Source organism: Pelobates fuscus, chromosome 2 (genome assembly GCF_036172605.1).
Source record: "Pelobates fuscus isolate aPelFus1 chromosome 2, aPelFus1.pri, whole genome shotgun sequence".
Classification (NCBI taxonomy): Eukaryota; Metazoa; Chordata; class Amphibia; order Anura; family Pelobatidae; genus Pelobates; species Pelobates fuscus.
The window spans coordinates 95212056-95230525 of NC_086318.1; the positions used below are offsets into that span (position 1 = coordinate 95212056).

The following is an 18470-nucleotide window of genomic DNA, read 5'->3' on the forward strand; positions in this document are numbered from 1 at the left end:
TTAACACGCCTATTACCCTCTAGCTGATAAACACTGGCGGAACTACCGCGGTCGGAGATGGGACCAGGCCCGCCACTCCAGGGGGCCTGACCGCCTTGCGGACCCCTGCGACCAGGTGCCCGCCACCATGTGTTGGGGGCCCGGTCAGCGCTGCGGCGCTTTAACAGCGCGACCGGGCACCCTGAGATGATGTCAGCCGCTGGGAGCCCCCGTCACTCCTCCTAGCAATCACACAAAGCCCGCGTGGGAGGAGGGAGTCAGAGTGAGAACTCTGACTCCCATCAGGCTGAGCCACCACTGGACCCCAGGGAAGTTAAAACATTTTGTGTATGTGTGTCTGTGTGAATATAGTCTGTATGTATATGTGTGTGTATATGTCTGTCTATGTGTTTGTATGTGTGTGTGTGTGTGCAGTGGCGTACACACAATCCATGGGGCCCCGGTGCATAACTGATCCATGGGGCCTCCCCACCGCCACCCCATACAGACACAGACAGATACAAACACACATACACACAGATACATGCAGACACATACACAGACAGACACACATACATACAGACACACACATACACTAACACACACATACACAATATTTTAGTCACCCTCCTATTACCTACCTTTTAGGTGCAGGAGGGTGACTTCCCTGGAATCCAGTGGCTCAGGTTGATGGGAGTCAGAGTTCCCACTCTGACTTTCTCTCCTTCCTCCCGCGCGGCTCCCGGTGGTTGCTGGGAGGAGTGACTGGGGCTGTCACTACCTCCCAGCGTCTGACATCATCAGAGGGGGCCCTCATCGCTGGGTGTAGTGGTTATATCAGTATATACCTGGATAAAACTAGTTTGTATCGGTTCTGTACTTAGTCCTTCCACAATATAAACTTTACCACTATCAGCTGGAATTGCCCTAATTTAAATTTTAAACTAGAACTGTAATTTCTCTAGGAATCACACCACCGATCACTGAAAACAATGAAAATCACTTATAACTTATGTTAAAGGGACACTGTAGGCACCCAGGCTACTTCAGCTAATTGAATTAGTCTGGGTGCTGTGCCATTTTTGCACTTAGTGCTGCAATGTAAAACATTGCAGTTTCGAAGAACTGCAATGTTTGCATTGCAACTCTAACTCTGCGCTCCACTGGAGGGCTTCCAGAAACCAAACTGACTTTTGGTCCGTTATCTGTCGCTCGACGTTCTCACGGACCTTCAGCGTCAGATTTTCCCCGTAGGAAAACATTGAATAATGCTTTCCTCTGAGGAGGTCTTATGGTCGCGGCCATTGCCAATGAGGAGGCCAATGCGCGCGCATTAACCTCCCCATATGAAAGCATTGTTCAATGCTTTCATATGGGGAAAATCTGATGCTGGAGGTCTGTGAGGACATTTAGCATCAGATAACGAACCAAATGTCTGTTACAGATCTCTGGAACTGCAATGTTTTACATTGCAACACTAAGTGCAATAGGGGCACAGCACCCAGACCACCTCAATTAGCTGAAATGGTCTGGGTGCCTGAAGTGCCACTTTAAGTCCAATAGGGGAAAGGGAGTGTGATAATTTCTTAAATTGGACCCTTGGCTTAGATTTAGTATTCAGAGAGCCCCAGGGTCATCTTTAGAAAAATAAATCTTAAAAATATTTGGCACCCTCTAAACTTAAGTCTATTAATAGTTCCATTAGTAGGGAGGATGGTTGTGTTGGGACACTATTCTTTCATGAGAGTGATCCCTCCGTTGGAATTAGTGTAGGACCCACTGATATTTGGGTACTTGGAAGTAGTGGTGGGCTTGACGCAATATGTCCATATGGTGGAACTGAAGCTCCATATTTGTTGCTGAGATTGGTGATTTTAAAGGATCACTATAAGGTATCGTTTATTATATAGGAGTGTTCACACTACATATTTTCTTGGTTTGATATCTTTAGATTAAGTTGCTCTTGTTAGTGTGAAGCATCCCAATATTACTTATATATTTGTTCATCTTGATTACCTTCTTTTATTGAATCTTTGCTTGTACTACAAATTTTATAGACTTACTCGTGTACTCATTGCAGAAAACAATACCAATAAAAGTATAAAATTAACTTCATGAAAATGAATGCCTTTATTCTTTCAAATCTACATACAGCTCAGTACACCAAGGGGAGAACTATGTAGGAGATGTTAATTTATTTGAGTCTGTTAGACATGTGCATTCGTTTACCGAAACGTAAAGGAAAGTCTTACATACAAAAAAGAAACTAAACGAAAGGGCAAATGCTGAATGCATTGCCTTTTGGTTTAAGTTCTTTCATTTATTGGACACACTGCACATGTGCAAAAAAAAAAAAAAAAAATGCAAGGAGGGAGCCAGCGGTGCTACCAGCTCCCTCCTGGTAATAAACATCCCCCCCTCCCCACATTAACCTATGGGGGTCACTATGACCTTCATATTAATAAAAGAGAGGTTAGATCCTCCAGCATGCTCCTACTCGCTGCATGCCGTGAGTAAGGGCATGTCACCTAAACTGTCATTCAAAACTACTAGTGACTGGGCAGTGGATGAGCATGTTTGTTTTATTTGTGATTTGGAATTCTGCTCATGGCGCCAAAAAAGGAGATGATTGTTGGGAAAAAAATATGATTGATGGCTAATGGACAGACTCTAAATACTGATTTTATTCACCGATCAATTGAGAAGTGTCTAATATGGCATGAAATTTCTCCTATCAGTGTACCACAAAATATATACATGATATACACATTAGACACAGGGCCGACGCTACCTGTAAGGCGACCTAGGCAGCCGCCTAGGGCGCACTTTAGCAGGGGGCGCCGGATACCTGTGCCCGGAGTCACCGGTGCGGCTCCTCATGCTGCGCCGCCTGAGTGCTTTTGCAAGCATCAGGCGGTGGAGCACTGCTGTATGGAGGGTGGCCGGGTTTGAGTGACTGGCAGGAGGGAAGCGCAGAGCCCTCCCTCCTGCCGGTCTCTCAATGTAGAGTGGCCGGGCGGCGCAGAACGTGGGACAGGAACCTCTGTTTCCTGTACCCGGCTGTCGGCGGAATGACAGGAAGTGCTGAGGCGGAATGACAGGAACACTTACAACAATCAAGTAACACACATTCATATAAAATGTAAGTTACTTGGCCAGTCAGTGTAATGACAGGAATGAATAAGTAGATAACTCCCTAATTCCCATGGTATTAGGGAGCTATCTACTAAAAGGCTGAAAGACCTTACTTGGTCTTTCAGCCAAATTTACTAATACTAAGTAGAGATTACTTAGTATTAGTAAATTATGCCCCTACTCGCTATACCGCGAGTAGGGGCATGTCTCTTAAACAGTGAGCAGCCTGTGGCTGCTCACTGTTAAAAAAAAAAAAAAAATTAAAAAAGGGGCCCCCTCCCTGAGCGGGTGGGGGCCCTAAAGTAAAAAAAGGGGTGAGGACCTATTGTCCTCCCCACCGGCCCCCACCCCTGAGTGGCGGGTGGGGGCCCTAAAGTAAAAAAAGGGGGGATGACCTATTGTCCTCCCCACCGGTCCCCACCCCTGAGCGGTGGGTGGGGGTCCTAAACAAGAATAAGGGGGGTAGACCTAATGTCCTCCCCCGTGGCCCCCACCCCTGAGCGGTGGGTGGGGGCCCTAAACAAGAATAAGGGGGGGGACCTAATGTCTCCCCCCTGGCCCCCACCCCTGAGCGGTGAGTGGGGGCCCTAAACACAAATTGGGGGGGACCTAATGTCCTCCCCCCTGGCCCCCACCCCTGAGCGGTGGGTGGGGGCCCTATACAAAAATAAGGGGGGACCTAATTTCCTCCTCCCTGGCCCCCACCCCTGAGCGGTGGGTGGGGGCCCTAAATACAAATTGCGGGGGGGGACCTAATGTCCTCCCCCCCTGGCCCCCACCCCTGAGCGGCGGGTGGGGGCCCTAAATACATATTTGACCCCCCTCCCCCCACGTGACTAGGGGTCCAAAAAACCCTAGTCACCCCCTCACCCCAAAAAATAAACTCCTACCTACCCCCTCACCCTAAAAATAATGAGGGGAGACCTTTAACTAAATACCTGTAAAAATAAATAAAAATAAACTTACCATTCAATGTTTTCTTTCTTCTAAAATCTTCTTTTTTTCAGCCCCAAAAAAGGCTAAATAAAAATCCATAATAACCGACGCAATTAAAAAAAAAACAGAAAAAAAAAAAACGAGCGCAAAAAAAAAAAAATCCATCTTCACCCGGCGAGGGCTCCGCGCAGATTGAGCTCTGCAGGGCGGGGGAAGGCTTTTAGGCTCAGAGCATTTAAGTCTCTACATTTACCTGTCACAGCACTTTGATTGGTTGGTTTGAAATCCACCAATCAGAGTGCTCTGTGTCATTTTACACAGCGTGGGAAAGTTCTTTGGAATTTTCCCACGCTGTGTAATTTGACTCATAACTCTCTGATTGGTGGATTAAGTAACCAATCAGAGAGTTATGAGTCAAATTACACCGCGTGGGAAAATTCCAAAGAACTTTCCCACGCTATGTAAAATGACACAGAGCACTCTGATTGGTGGATTTCAAACCAACCAATCAGAGTGCTGTGACAGGTAAATGTAGAGACTTACCTGTCAGTCTCTTCATTTACCTGTCAGAGCACTCTGATTGGATGGCTTAAACCCACCAATTAGAGTGCCCTGAGCCTAATTGCAGGGCAGGGCAAGGCTTTATAAGCCTTCCCCCGCCCTGCAGAGCTCATTCTGCGTGGAGCCCTCGCCGGGTGAAGATGGATTATTGTTTTTTGCGCTCTTTTTTTTTTTTAATTGTGTCGGTTATTATGGATATTTATTTGGCCTTTTTGGGGCTGAAAAAAGAAGATTTTAGAAGAAAGAAAACATCGAATGGTAAGTTTATTTTTATTTTTACAGGTACTTAGTTAAATGGTCCCCCCTCATTATTTTTAGAGTGAGGGGGGTAGGTAGGAGTTTATTTTTTTGGGGAGGGGGTGACTAGGGGTTTGGGGACCCCTAGTCACCTGGGGGGAGGGAGGGTTAAATTTTAATTTAGGGCCCCCACCCACCGCTCAGGGGTGGGGGCCAGGGGGGAGAACATTAGGTCCCCCCCTTATTATTGTTTAGGGCCCCCACCCACCGCTCAGGGGTGGGGTCCAGGGGGGAGGACAATAGGTCCCCCCATTTGTATTTAGGGCCCCCACCCGCCGCTCAGGGGTGGGGGCAAAGGGGGAGGACATTAGGTCGTCCCCCCATTTGTATTTAGGGCCCCCACCTGCCGCTCAGGGATGGGGGCCAGGGGGAGGACAATAGGTCCCCCCCCTTATTTTTGTTTAGGACCCCCACCCACCGCTCAGGGGTGGGGGCCAGGGGGGAGGAAAATAGGTCCTCCCCAGTTTGTATTTAGTGCCCCTACCCACCGTTCAGGGGTGGGGGCCAGGGGGAGGACAATAGGTCCTCCCCCCTTTTTTTACTTTAGGGCCCCCACCCGCTCAGGGAGGGGGGACCCTTTTTTTTTTTTTAACAGTGAGCAGCCACAGGCTGCTCACTGTTTAATAGACATGCCCCTACTCGCGGTATTGCGAGAAGGGGCACAATTTACTAATACTAAGTAATTTTTATGTAGTATTAGTAAATTTGGCTGAAAGACCAATTTAGGTCTTTCAGCCTTTTGATAGATAACTCCCTAATACCGTGGGAATTAGGGAGTTATCTACCAAGCGACTGCAACAAAAGTCCCGAAATGCCGGAATTACGAAGTTGCCGAAGTGCCGAAGTTCCGAAGTTGCCAAAGTGGTGAAGTTCCTAAGTTGCCTAAGTTCCGAAGTGTCGAAGTGCCGAATTGCCAAAGTCCCGAATTGATGAAGTCTGAATTTCGGAATGCCGATCCGAGCCGAATATTTTCCCCATGCACATGCCTAATGTGCACCAGTGAAATTTTCGTTTCGTACAAATGATTTTGTACTAAATAACAATGTCATTAGTCGATCCCGAATTTCGTCCACAAACCATTAGTTTTTGACTGAAATTCGTTAAAAATCATTCGTTTTTGACGAAAATAGCAATGCACATGCGAAAAAAAAGCAAGAAGGGAGCCGGCAGCACTACCAGCTCCCTCCTTGTAACATTAACCATTCAACCCCCCTTCTGCATTTACCTATGGGGGTCACTATGACCCCCATATTAATAAAAGGAAGGTTAAATCATCCCGCATGCCCCTACTCACATACCCCATCCCGCATACCCCCATCCCGCATGCCCCTAGCCAGTAGCTGCTCACTTTCATTTAAAACTACTAGTGCAAAACTACTTGTGCAATAAGGGGGGACCTGGCACTGCTTATATCCCCCCAAAATGCCCCAACTCACGGCATGCCACAAGTAGGGGCATGTCGCCTAAACAAATTTAAAATTACTAGCTGCCCAGTCACTAGTCCAATAAGGGGGGATCTGGCATAGTTTATATCCCCCCACATGCCCCCACATGTTACAAGGAGGGAGCTAGTAGCGCTGCCGGCTCCCTTCTTGCTTTTTTTTTTGCGCATATGCATTACTGTTTTCATTTAAAAAAAAAATTTTTTTTTAAGAATTTTGGTCGAAAATGAATGGTTTGTGGACGAAATTCTGGATCGACTAATGAAATTGTTATTTAGTACGAAATCATTCGTACGAAATGAAAATTTCACTGGTGCACATGTCTAGAGTCTCTGCATCACTTTCTCAGAGAAATGTGTTAGTGTCTAATATAGATATCATGTATATATTTTGCGGTACACTGATAGGAGAAATTTCATACCATATTAGTCACTTCTCAATTGATCGGTGAATAAAATCAGTATTTAGAGTCTGTCCCTTAGCCATCAACAGTGTCGTACTAAGAGGGGTGTGGGGGGGCGGTCCGCCAACCGGGTGCCAACAGGCAGGGGGTTGCCACCAGGGCTGGCCAGGCTTGGGAGTCCATGAGCTGTGTGGCTGCACCGGGTCCCTTAACAGCAGGGGCGCCGGGCAGCCGACACAGCTCACACGCAGGGGCTGGGACTGGGAGCAGAAGACCTGGCTGCACGGAGAGTTGGGGGTGGAGCTAGAACTGCCATGGGGCGGAGCCAAGCCAGATGCGGGGGCGGAGCTACATGCAGCCTCTTACTGCTGCACACAGAGGGGAAGCAGGAAGGAGTCCCTGCTTCCCCAACTACAGCACAGGAGGGCAGGGCCGGACTGGCCCACCGGGATACCGGGAAATTTCCCGGTGGGCCGTCGGCACCTGGGGCCGGGGAGACATGTGGATGTCCTGCGGCCGCATGGAGAGCTTGGATGGCAGCTGCAGGGGAAGCTCTCCTTGCGGCCGCAGGGGAAGCTCTTCTTGCGGCCGCAGGGGAAGCTCTTCTGGCGGCCGCTGGGGGAGCAGGCTGTTCTGTCTCTGCTCCCCCTCCCTCGCGCGCTAGAAAGAGACCGGCGCCGGAATATGACGTCATATTCCGGCCCCGGTCTCATTAAGCTGCGCGCGAGGGAGGGGGAGCAGAGACAGAACAGCCTGCTCCCCCAGCGGCCGCCAGAAGAGCTTCCCCTGCGGCCGCAAGAAGAGCTTCAGGAAGGCTGGCTGGGCTGGAAGGTGAGCACAAGAGGGGAGGGGGTGGGGTGGGGGGGAGTAACAAAGGGCACAGGAGGGGAGGGGGCTAAGAGGTCACAGGAAGGGGAGGGGGGTAACAAAGGGCACAGGAGGGGAGGGGGCTAAGAGGTCACAGGAAGGGGAGGGGGGTAACAAATGGCACAGGAGGGGAGGGGGCTAAGAGGTCACAGGAAGGGGAGGGGGGGTAACAAAGGGCACAGGAGGGGAGGGGGCTAAGAGGTCACAGGAAGGGGAGGGGGGTAACAAAGGGCACAGGAGGGGAGGGGGCTAAGAGGTCACAGGAGGGGAGGGGGCTAAGAGGTCACAGGAAGGGGAGAGGGGCCAAAAGATGAGCACAAAAGAGGCTGAAGAGGGTACAAGTCGGAAGGGGGACTAAAGAGGGCACGGGATGGGGCTAAAGAGGGCACAGGAAGGGAGGTGGCTAAAGAGGGCACGGGAGGGGGCTAAAGAGGGCACAGGAAGGGAGGGTGCTACATAAGGGCACAGGAGGGGAAGGGGCTAAAAAGCACACAGGAGGACAGGGGGCAAAAGAGGGCACAGAAGGGGAGGGGCACCTATCAGTCTGCCCACCCACCCACACAGGTAGCAACAAGTGTTTTGTGTGTGTCTGTCTGTGTCATGCTGTGTGTGTTTCTGTGTCATGCTGTGTGTGTGTGTGTGTGTCATGCTGTGTGTGTGTCTGTGTCATGCTCTGTGTGTGTGTGTGTGTCATGCTGTGTGTGTCTGTCTGTCTGTGTCATGGTGTGTGTGTGTGTGTCTGTGTCGTGTGTGTCTCTGTGTCACTGTGTGTCTGTATCATGGTGTGTGTGTGTCAGTCGTAGTGTCTGTGTGTGTTTGTAAAAATAGTGTTTTACTCACTTTTTTTTTCCAACGTCATGCTGGTCTCTGCCTCTATGACTGAGATCATCAAGCTTGATGATCTCAACCAATCCGCACTGACACAGGAAGCGCCTCTAGTGACCGTCTGAGTGTCTGTCACTAGAGGTGTCACTAGGAAGCAATGTAAACACTGCCTTTTCTCTGAAAAGTCAGTGTTTACATTCAAAAGCCTGCAGGGACAGGCTATAGACACCAGAACCACTACATTAAACTGTGTGTGTGTGTGCGCCTGCTAGTGAGTTTGCTTGCTTGCATGTGTGTGTGTGTCTGCTAGTGAGTGAGCTTGTGTTTTTATGTCAATGAGCTTATGTATATTAGTGAAATTGTTTGTCTATGAGGCTGTGTATCAATGAGCTTGTGTGTGTCAGTGAGATTGTCTGTGTCTGCATGTGAGTATGCTTACTGTATAATTAAATGTTTTACTCTGAAAGGACCAATATATTATATTAGAAAAAGCAATATATATATATATATATATATATATATATATATATATATATATATATATATATATATATATATATATATATATATATATATTGATAGATATATACACACACATATATATATATATGTATATATATATATATATATATATAATTACTCAATCATCTGGGGTGGCAAGACATAGCCTTACATATTACATACGACAATATATGGCGCAATGACTTATGGGGCTGGCATAGATTTTTTTTCCCAGGGCTGCTTTGTATCCCCAGTCCGGCCCTGCAGGAGGGACTGAATCCACTCCTCCTCCAGCCCAAGCTTACTGTAAGTGAGAGAGAGTGTGCTGTGTGTAACTGTGATTGTGACTGTGTGTATGAGTGTGTGACTATCTGTGACTGTGTGAGTGACTGTCTGCCTGTGATTGTCTGTGTGACAATGTGTGTATGTATGTGTGACTGTCTGCCTGTGATTGTCTGAGTGTGTGTGTGTGTGTGTGTGACTGTGTGTGTATGTATGTGTGACTGTCTGCCTGTGATTGTCTGAGTGACTCTGCGTACGTGTGTGTGTGTGTGTGTGTGACTGTCTGTGACTGTGTGTGTGTATGTGTGACTGTGTGACTGCCTGCCTATGATTGTGTTTGTGTATATCTGTGATTATGTGTGTGATTGTGTGTATCTCTGTGTATGTGTTTAGTAGATAGCTCCCTTATTTGGTGACTGTCTGTGACTGTGTGTGCGACTGTCTGCCTGTGTGTGTGTGTGTGAGAGACCGTCTGCCTGTGATGGTGTGTGTGTGTGTGACTGTCTGCCTGTTTGTGTGTGTGTAAGAGACCGTTTGCCTGTGATGGTGTGTGTGTGTGTGTGTGACTGTCTGCCTGTAATTGTGTGTGTGTGTGACTGTCTGTGACTGTGTGTGTATGTGTGATTGTCTGCCTGTGTGTGTGTGTGTGAGACCGTCTGCCTGTGATAGTGTGTGTGTATGTGTGTGTGTGACTGTTGCCTGTGATGGTGTGTGTGTGTGTGTGACTGTCTGCCTGTGATTGTGTGTGACTGTCTGCCTGGGATTGTGTGTGACTGTCTGCCTGTGATTGCATGTGTATGTGACTGTCTGCCTGTAACTGCGTGTTTGACTGTCTGCCTGTAACTGTGTGTGAGTGACTGTGTGTGGGACTGTGTGCATCTGACTGTGTCTGACGGTCTTTGCCCTGCAGTGAGACGGCAGCTGGGATATGGTGTCATCGTGGCCTCGGCGTCATTACAGGGCGTGCTAATCTGGGTGGCTAATGTGAATTATATGCAAATGTGTTGTCAGATGCCAGCATGCAGATCACAGTGTTTCTGCGTGTGCTTATATGTATCTGCATGTGTGTATGTCCGTGTATGTGTATATGTGCAGACATCTCAAAATCTCGCCAACACTACACACAAATACACTCATGCATTTCAACGTCAACACTACATACAAACCCCACCATTATATATAACCACTTCACTGCATTCAAACACCACACAACACACAAATGCATGCTTGCACACACACCCCTACATTCACTCACACATACTCCATACAAAAACATGCATACATTCACACACAAACACTGCTCAGTGCTAAATACATTAAAAAAAGTTTTGGTTGTTTTTTACATTAAAAGTTGAGGGCGGGGTGCCAAAAATAGGACCCGCCCCGGGTGCCCCTGGCCATCAATCATATTTTTTCCCAACAATAATTTCCTTTTTTGGCGTCATGAGCAGAATTCCAAATCACAAATAAAACAAACATGCTCATCCACTGCAAAGGCAGTCTATATGGCAGTTCCTAATTTAGACGATCACCTAATTGGTAAAATTAGAATGGATTGCAGTTCGTAACTTAATAAAGTCTAGTAAGTTGTATACTAGACAGAAAATGGTTATTACGCTATAGTGAAAGTAAAAGTTTAGTCATATAGTTAATATAGTTAGAGTGACCGCCAGAGGGCTTGATTTGATAAGTAGTGCCACCAAAAAAGGTGTTGCCACAAATGGATTTTTGAAACCAATTCTATTGTCATCATATTTAACCTTATGGAGCTCTGTGTGGAGCTCTGTGTGTTACTCCTGTCACATGTGCTTTATGGCAAATAACTCCAAAACTATATAAGTGGCCCTTGACTCTTATTACTCCAAGTGAGGGTTTGGCTGTGGTTCTTAAAGTAGTGGCTTTCTTACCGCACCACGATACATTAAAGTTCCTGTTTAGATCAGCGCCAAAACAATTAGAATCTGGTACAGGGGAACGATTCTTACGCCACATACGATTCTGATTTAAAATAAAGTTGGTTAAAAGCAAAAAATGACATATACTATACATTGTAATGTAATAAATGAATTCTCAGAACACATATTGGACTGTACTAAATAAACTAAACTAAAAAAAGTAGATACAAATCTGAATGTTAACACAAACCGAGAAGGTCTTATTCTCTTTCCCTGTCATGAAGTGTTTCAGCCAAAAATCTTTTTTTTCTAGGTGTCATGAAGGGCCCAATTTGGATGCTATAGGGAAGACTTCTTTGAAAACAGCCAGCTTATTTAAACGAGGAATGCAAGACCTTGCTTTTTTCAATCCACTTTTTTGGTAAATATACCTCTAAATATGCTCCATGACCACAAGTTGCAGTTACATTATTGTCTAGCCACACACATTAGTGTTTATGTGGTTAGGAGGATAATAACATTAGATTATGGTCCTATTTTATATGTATTTTTTAATCTGTTACATGTAACACTGCAATGTTTGAGACGTGTTTGCAAATTAACCTTTTAAAACCTCCCACTGCTTGTGTGTGAAAACAACTCACTACATCTAGCCTACTGCTATATTTTGAAGCTATTCATTTTAATAACTATATTTGCCAGAAGCTCACGGAAGCAAGGTGAATGGCTAGAGTTAGGACCCACCTGGGAGGGGGGCTGGGGCTAGGGGAGGGGGGGGGCTCTGCCTTGACGTTGGCAGGTGGGCTTATCCTCTTATGGCCATTGGAGGTAACTAAAAAAAACTCCATTTGTTTAAAAATACATAGGGATTAAGGAGAGAGCACAGGTAATTTGTTTTTCTTTGGTTTTTACTATATATTGGGGCTGATGTGTACTGTAGTCATTGCTGCCGCCCAATGATGGGAGTGAGCGCAGGACTTATCTTTTTGCATAGTTTATTATATAATCTATTGTATCATTGTACAATGTGATACATATACTGTCATATATTCCACTGGTCATACCATCCTAACTCTTAAAACCTTGTGCACAGCAACAAAATTAGACTCAGACAAATCCTTTTTCGGAAAATAGAAAATGTTTCAGGACACCTGAATATTGACCATGTGAAAGTTTGGCTTGGCAAATTCCAATTTGCGAATTGAATCAGAAGATCAAAAAAGGCTTGAAAATGAACCAATATGCTGCAATATGTATATACATAAAATTATCAATATATTTTGCAATACACTGATGGGAAAGTTTTGTTCACAGATCGAGTGTGAAAAAGTAGCCGATAGAGGGAAAAACAGAAGTTTATAATTCTATATTTATATGACTAGTACATAGACCTACAGTTGCAAGAAAAAGTATGTGAACCATTTGGAATGATATGGATTTCTACACAAATTGGTCATAAAATGTGATCTGATCATCATCTAAGTCACAACAATAGACAATCACAGTCTGCTTAACCTCTTAAGGACACATGAACCCCTAGACTAATGACATCTCCAAGAGCTAATTGGAGTGAGATGTCAGCCAACTGGAATCCAATCAAATAGATGAATGGCAACATTTCATTCTTTGTGTGTTATTAGTTTAAGCAGACTGTGATTGTCTATGTTGTAACTTAGATGATGATCAGATCACATTTTATGACTAATTTGTGCAGAAATCCATATCATTCCAAAGGGTTCACATACTTTTTCTTGCAACTGTATATTTATATAAAGTATATAAATGTTATTTACTGATCTTTTTTTCCTAAACAGCTCACTTCTCACTAGATCTGTGAATAAATCAATGTTTAAACACTGTCCACTAGCCATTAATCACCTTTTTTGGTGCCATGGGTAGAATTCAGAATCACGAAAACATGCTAACATTGGGCAGCTCAGTTGGTCCGTGATTCAAGAACATTTTGGCTCAGAGTTTACTATTTATACTATTTATGTGAAAAACAACTACAAAAGGGTCGAACTACTTCAAAAGAGTTGTGACAAGTTTGTTGTTACTTTACCTTCATCCATGAATATACATATCCATCAACGTTCAGCACAGGAAGTATGTAGAAGGTGAGCTCATTCAGTAGTTTTTGGATGGCTTTGCCCTTTGAATATCCTTTAGTTAACTGATAAAAAAAGAAAATTGAAATGTTGTCATCACAATTGTGAACTTATAGCGCCATTGGATATTTACAGCATGACTGCAAACCAAACCTAACTAAAAAGTCAACATTAGGAAAAATAGCTAGGCCAAAGCTTTATTTACAGGGTTACTTCAACAAAAAAACAGTGTTTTCATAAAACACTGGTTTTGGTTAGAGTAATCCTTTCCGAGGTGGTCTGCGCCTCCAAAAGTTAAAATAAAAGAAAAAAACTAAACTCACTTCCATTCAATCAACTGTTCCCACTGGAAGGGGAAAGAGGTCAGGGAGGATTGGACTGAGTAGAGGACAGAGGCCTAATGGAGGGGGAGGCTTGCCACCACTTGCTGCCTGGCATCAGCATGCTCTGTGTTTGCAATTCATGTGCCAATTTTGCACAGACATGTCATTATCCAGCCTGGAACTTTGTTCTGGACTGGGTAATGATGGTGCAGGAGGTCGAATTACACCTCCAGCAGCTAAGAGATTATTCTCTGCACGTGCAGTGTTTCAAAGTGAAACTCTACACATACAGGCTACAGGCACCATGGCCACTTTACATCTATTAAGTGGTCATGGTGCATGGAATAACCATTTAAATATCACACATAAGTAATGTATATGACTAACAAATGCCAGGTGGAGGCCGCCGCCCTGACAGGCAGTTATTAGATTACCAGAGTTTGGTTCCCATCTTTGCAATGTGACTGGAAAATCCCTCTCCCAACCCTCTAACTTATCTATTACTACTACGGATCTCTTCAAACTCTAGCAGTGGTGACAATAATTTAACAAAAAGAAAACAAATAACACAAAAGAAAAGGGGAGGAGGAGAAAGAAATGAAAACAGGAAGAAGCAAGTAGGTAAAGGAGAGTAATAGTGAACAGAACAAAGAATTAGGAGAGGTAGGGTGGGACAACAGCTGAGGGCAATGTGTTACCCAGGAACCAAGAGGAGGAGTGGTGGAACGTAGTAACAGTTCTAGTGTTTGCAAACAGCAAAATTATACAATACACAGCCAACCCACAACTGCCTTGCATAAGGCAGTCATGGCCCACATCACCTTAATGGTATTAGGCTTTCTTTCATTGTGGCACCGCCTGATGATGGAGACCAGAGGGTACCACACAGTCAGGAATGGTTTCCCCACAAGCAGATCTATTGAATCGCACAAATCAGTATTTCAACTCTGAAAAGAGTCATTATCATGCTACAGCTTGGTCATGGAGCGCAGGTACGCTCATCCTTACTGCTCTCATAATATCCGCAAAAGGTTGTAGGAGGAATTAATTGCATCCAGCATCTAATCTAGTTCTGCACTTTCTTGTTATGATTTGAAGATATCATGCCTTTGTGTGCAAATTATAGTGGCTCAGAAAACAAAGCCTATGTATCCAGGGCATATTATATTATTATTGTCAAATGCACCTGTATGATTAAAGTGACTATCAGATTAAAAAATATTCCTACTGTTAATCCAACCAGTAACAGTGTTTTTAATTCTTTCTCCCTGCAGCTGCTTTGCAAATCACTAAAAACTCCTTTGTCTTCATCTATAAACTAGAGTTGGTCCAGGTGCATTCAACTTAAAAATGGAGACTGTCTACAGACACAAGTGTTAAAAAAAAAAAAAAAAGCCACATATGGTACAATTCGAAGTATGAGAATAAGTTACAGACTCTGCTCTACAAAAAGGTATATATGCATTTAGCACTAATAATTACTTAGGTGATGGCATCTATGTGACTTTTAATAAATGCCTCATGTTTCCGTAAAATCATGATGCACAAGAATTGTGTGTACTTGTCGACCACGCATTCCACTTATGAATCTCTCAGTGAACACACTACAATGCACCGTATTTTTCCATTGAAGGGAAGTGTGCTTTCCTGCCATATGTAAAATTGTAAAGGTACAGTTCTGAAAAGTACGAGTGTAAAAGTTGTTCCTGACCTCTTTAACAAACCACTGACAGAATGCAGGAGAGATCCATTCCCGAGCATGTATTCCGCAATCCATGAAAACCGCTTTTGATTTTCCACTTGGTTTTCCAATCTAATCATGCAGGAGAAAAATTGAATGTATTTTAAGTCACCCAGCATTATGCAACATCAAAAACCAAGTACAAATCTTTACTTCAAAATCTTTACAGGTTTACTTCTATTTCAGTATGGAGAGTTGCTGTGCTGTGCATATATTGTAATAGAAATATTAATATTAATAGAACTTTAAAAGTTACATCTCCAGTGCCAGACTGTCTAATATAATCTCTTGTTTAACCCCTTAAGGACCAAACTTCTGGAATAAAAGGGAATCATGACATGTCACACATGTCATGTGTCCTTAAGGGGTTAATTATCAGTCACTATGAATGACTTCAGGATCTTTTCCCATTATTTATTTTCTATTACTTGCATAACCCATCCATACAATTTCATAAATACAATTAGCTATCTCTAAAGGTTATTTGCAAAAGTGTGAGTTATCGGGAATTCAAAGTGATTTCATACTGAATTTCAACTTTTAAGCCAAAAAGGCTAAAGTGAAAACAACTTGGAGCATTTTTCCAGTTTAGCTTTTTTTTGGACTAAAATTTAAAATTTACTTAAAATTCCTGACAATTCACATTTTAGTGAATAAGCTTGTGTGATGGTTTTTCATTTTTTTAATGCCTAATTTTTTAGATCAGCTTATATTTCCAACATACAACCCCCATTTCTCACCTTTAGGACATACATAGGGCGTCCTTCACCGGTACAACCGATATCAAGCCGAGTCACTAGTTTAGGATATTTAGCAACTATTTTGCCAGTCCACTCAGCAATCTAAAATGACACACAAAAAGATATAAGAAGAAGATATAGTCAGAAGGATATGACAAGCAAGAACAAGTAATTTTTGGGCTGGGTTAACACAGAGGCGCCCTACTGTGTTAGGCCAACACTACTAGCTAACCTGTCAATCTTACGGCTGGCTCCTCCCCTGATTAAGTGAGTTGCAAACCAGCCCTCTGTTGTCATCAGAGATTTCTTTGCAGTCAGCAGCCAATCAGGCCCCTTAGAAATGCAAACGGTTGAGACTGTAGGGACGGGAGGGGTACAGCCAGTGTTGTCAGGATCGGGACAGGGATCCAACACGCAGAATACAAACAGGAGCTAGGTACGTATACCGGACCTTAGAATGGCCAGACTAATGTAAGGAGAAAGCAAAGAATGGTCAGAGACAAGCCGAGGTCGAGGGAACGAGAGAACAGGTAAGCGAGAGACGAGCCGAAGTCAAAGGACACGAGAGTTAAGCAGGAACGAAAATACAAGCCGAGTCAGAACCAAAAAGACAAACAGTAATAAGAGCACTGAGTGACCAGACAAGCTAGAACCACGACAGGGCAATGAACCATTACACACATCCCTATTTTATACCTTGGCTCTTTAATTGATGACTCCGCCCCTGCCGAGCCCTGATTCGTTGTTCGGAACTAGATTGACAGGTCGGGACGTGATTGCCGTCATGACATCGGCTCCTGAGCGCCGCGTCATAAAAGGAAGCAGGGCTATCGCGGCCGGTGTGTAAACGGCTATGAGAGCTGTGAGGATTGGGTGAATCAGCCCCCCTGAGAGGACGGCCGTTTGAAAGTCTAACCTCCTCCGAGGTAGAGACTTCAGGTACCCTGACATTACCCCCCTCTCAGAAACGCCCACCGGGCGGAAGGAACCGGGGCGAGATGGAAAACGAGCATGAAATGCCCTGAGGAGACAAGGGGCATGCACATCTTCCCGGACCACTCAAGACCTTTCCTCAGGACCATAACCTTTCCAGTCAACAAGATATTGCACCCTCCCCCGAGAAACCCGAGAATCGAGAATGGACTTGACTTCATACTCCTCCTGACCCTCAACCTGGACAGAACGAGGGGAGGACACAGCGGAGGAAAACCTGTTACAAACCAAAGGTTTCAATAAGGAAACATGAAAGGAGTTCGGGATGCGCAGGACAGGCGGAAGAGCCAGACGATACGCAACCGGGTTTATACGAGACAGAACCCTGTAAGGACCTATGTAACGAGGAGCAAATTTCATGGAAGGAACCTTCAAGCGGATGTTTCTGGTACTCAGCCATACCCTATCACCCGGGGAAAAAAACTGAGCCACCCGTCTGCGTTTGTCAGCATGTCGTTTGGACACCGTGGAATTATGAAGAAGAATTCGTCGAGTCTGATCCCACAACTTCCTCAGATTGGCAACATGAACATCAACCGACGGTATCCCTTGGGAAGGGGAAACCGACGGAAGAACGGAAGGATGAAAGCCATAATTCATGAAAAAGGGGCTAGAACGAGTAGAATCGCAAACGAGATTGTTGTGCGCAAACTCCGCCCAAGGAATCAGACCGACCCAATCGTCCTGGTGTTCAGAAACAAAACAACGCAAAAATTGTTCAACCTTTTGGTTGGTGCGTTCGGCAGCTCCGTTGGACTGGGGATGATAGGCAGAAGAAAAATTCAATTTGATGCCAAATTGAGAACAGACGGACCTCCAAAACCGGGAAACAAATTGGGGCCCTCTATCAGAAACAATTTCAGAAGGAATACCATGTAAACGAAAAATCTCCCTCGCGAAAATCTCAGCCAATTCGGGAGAAGAGGGCAATTTAGGCAGGGGTACAAAATGAGCCATTTTAGTAAACCTGTCAATCACCGTGAGGATAACAGTATGTTTTTTAGAAACAGGCAAATCGACAATGAAGTCCATAGCCAAACAAGACCATGGTTTCTCGGGAATTTCTAGGGGGTGCAAAAGCCCACATGGAAGCGTATGAGGTTGTTTAGTCCTCATACAGACCTCACATGCCCTGACGAAGTCCTTAACATCCTTACGTAACGAAGGCCACCAGAAATCTTTAGAAATCAGAGAACACGACTTGCGTATGCCAGGGTGTCTGGCAAATTTACTGTTAGGAAAACACTGCATCAGTTCCAGTTGGAGTTCAGGAGGAACGAAGTACCGATCCCCAGGAACAAGTCTGGGAGCCAGATGCTGTACTTTCTTGATCTCAGCAAGCAACGGGGAGTGAATCTTGATGCTCGTGTTGGCAACAATATTACACTTGGGAACTACAGAAGAAAAAAACATATCAGACATAGTAGAAGGTTCATGTTGGC

At 44.8% G+C, this 18470-nt stretch overlaps 1 protein-coding gene across 1 annotated transcript in view; it reads right to left on the reverse strand.

The window, feature by feature from the left end:
• Positions 1–18470, reverse strand: part of LOC134586719 (mast cell carboxypeptidase A-like) — a 42577-nt gene that overhangs the window by 14928 nt on the left and 9179 nt on the right. Inside the window, exons 5-8 of the mRNA XM_063442473.1 lie at positions 16036–16137; positions 15266–15367; positions 13186–13296; positions 11136–11226 (exon numbers count right to left, since the gene is read on the reverse strand). Coding sequence (XP_063298543.1) covers positions 11136–11226; positions 13186–13296; positions 15266–15367; positions 16036–16137 — 406 coding nt within the window. The remainder of the gene's footprint in view (positions 1–11135; positions 11227–13185; positions 13297–15265; positions 15368–16035; positions 16138–18470) is intronic.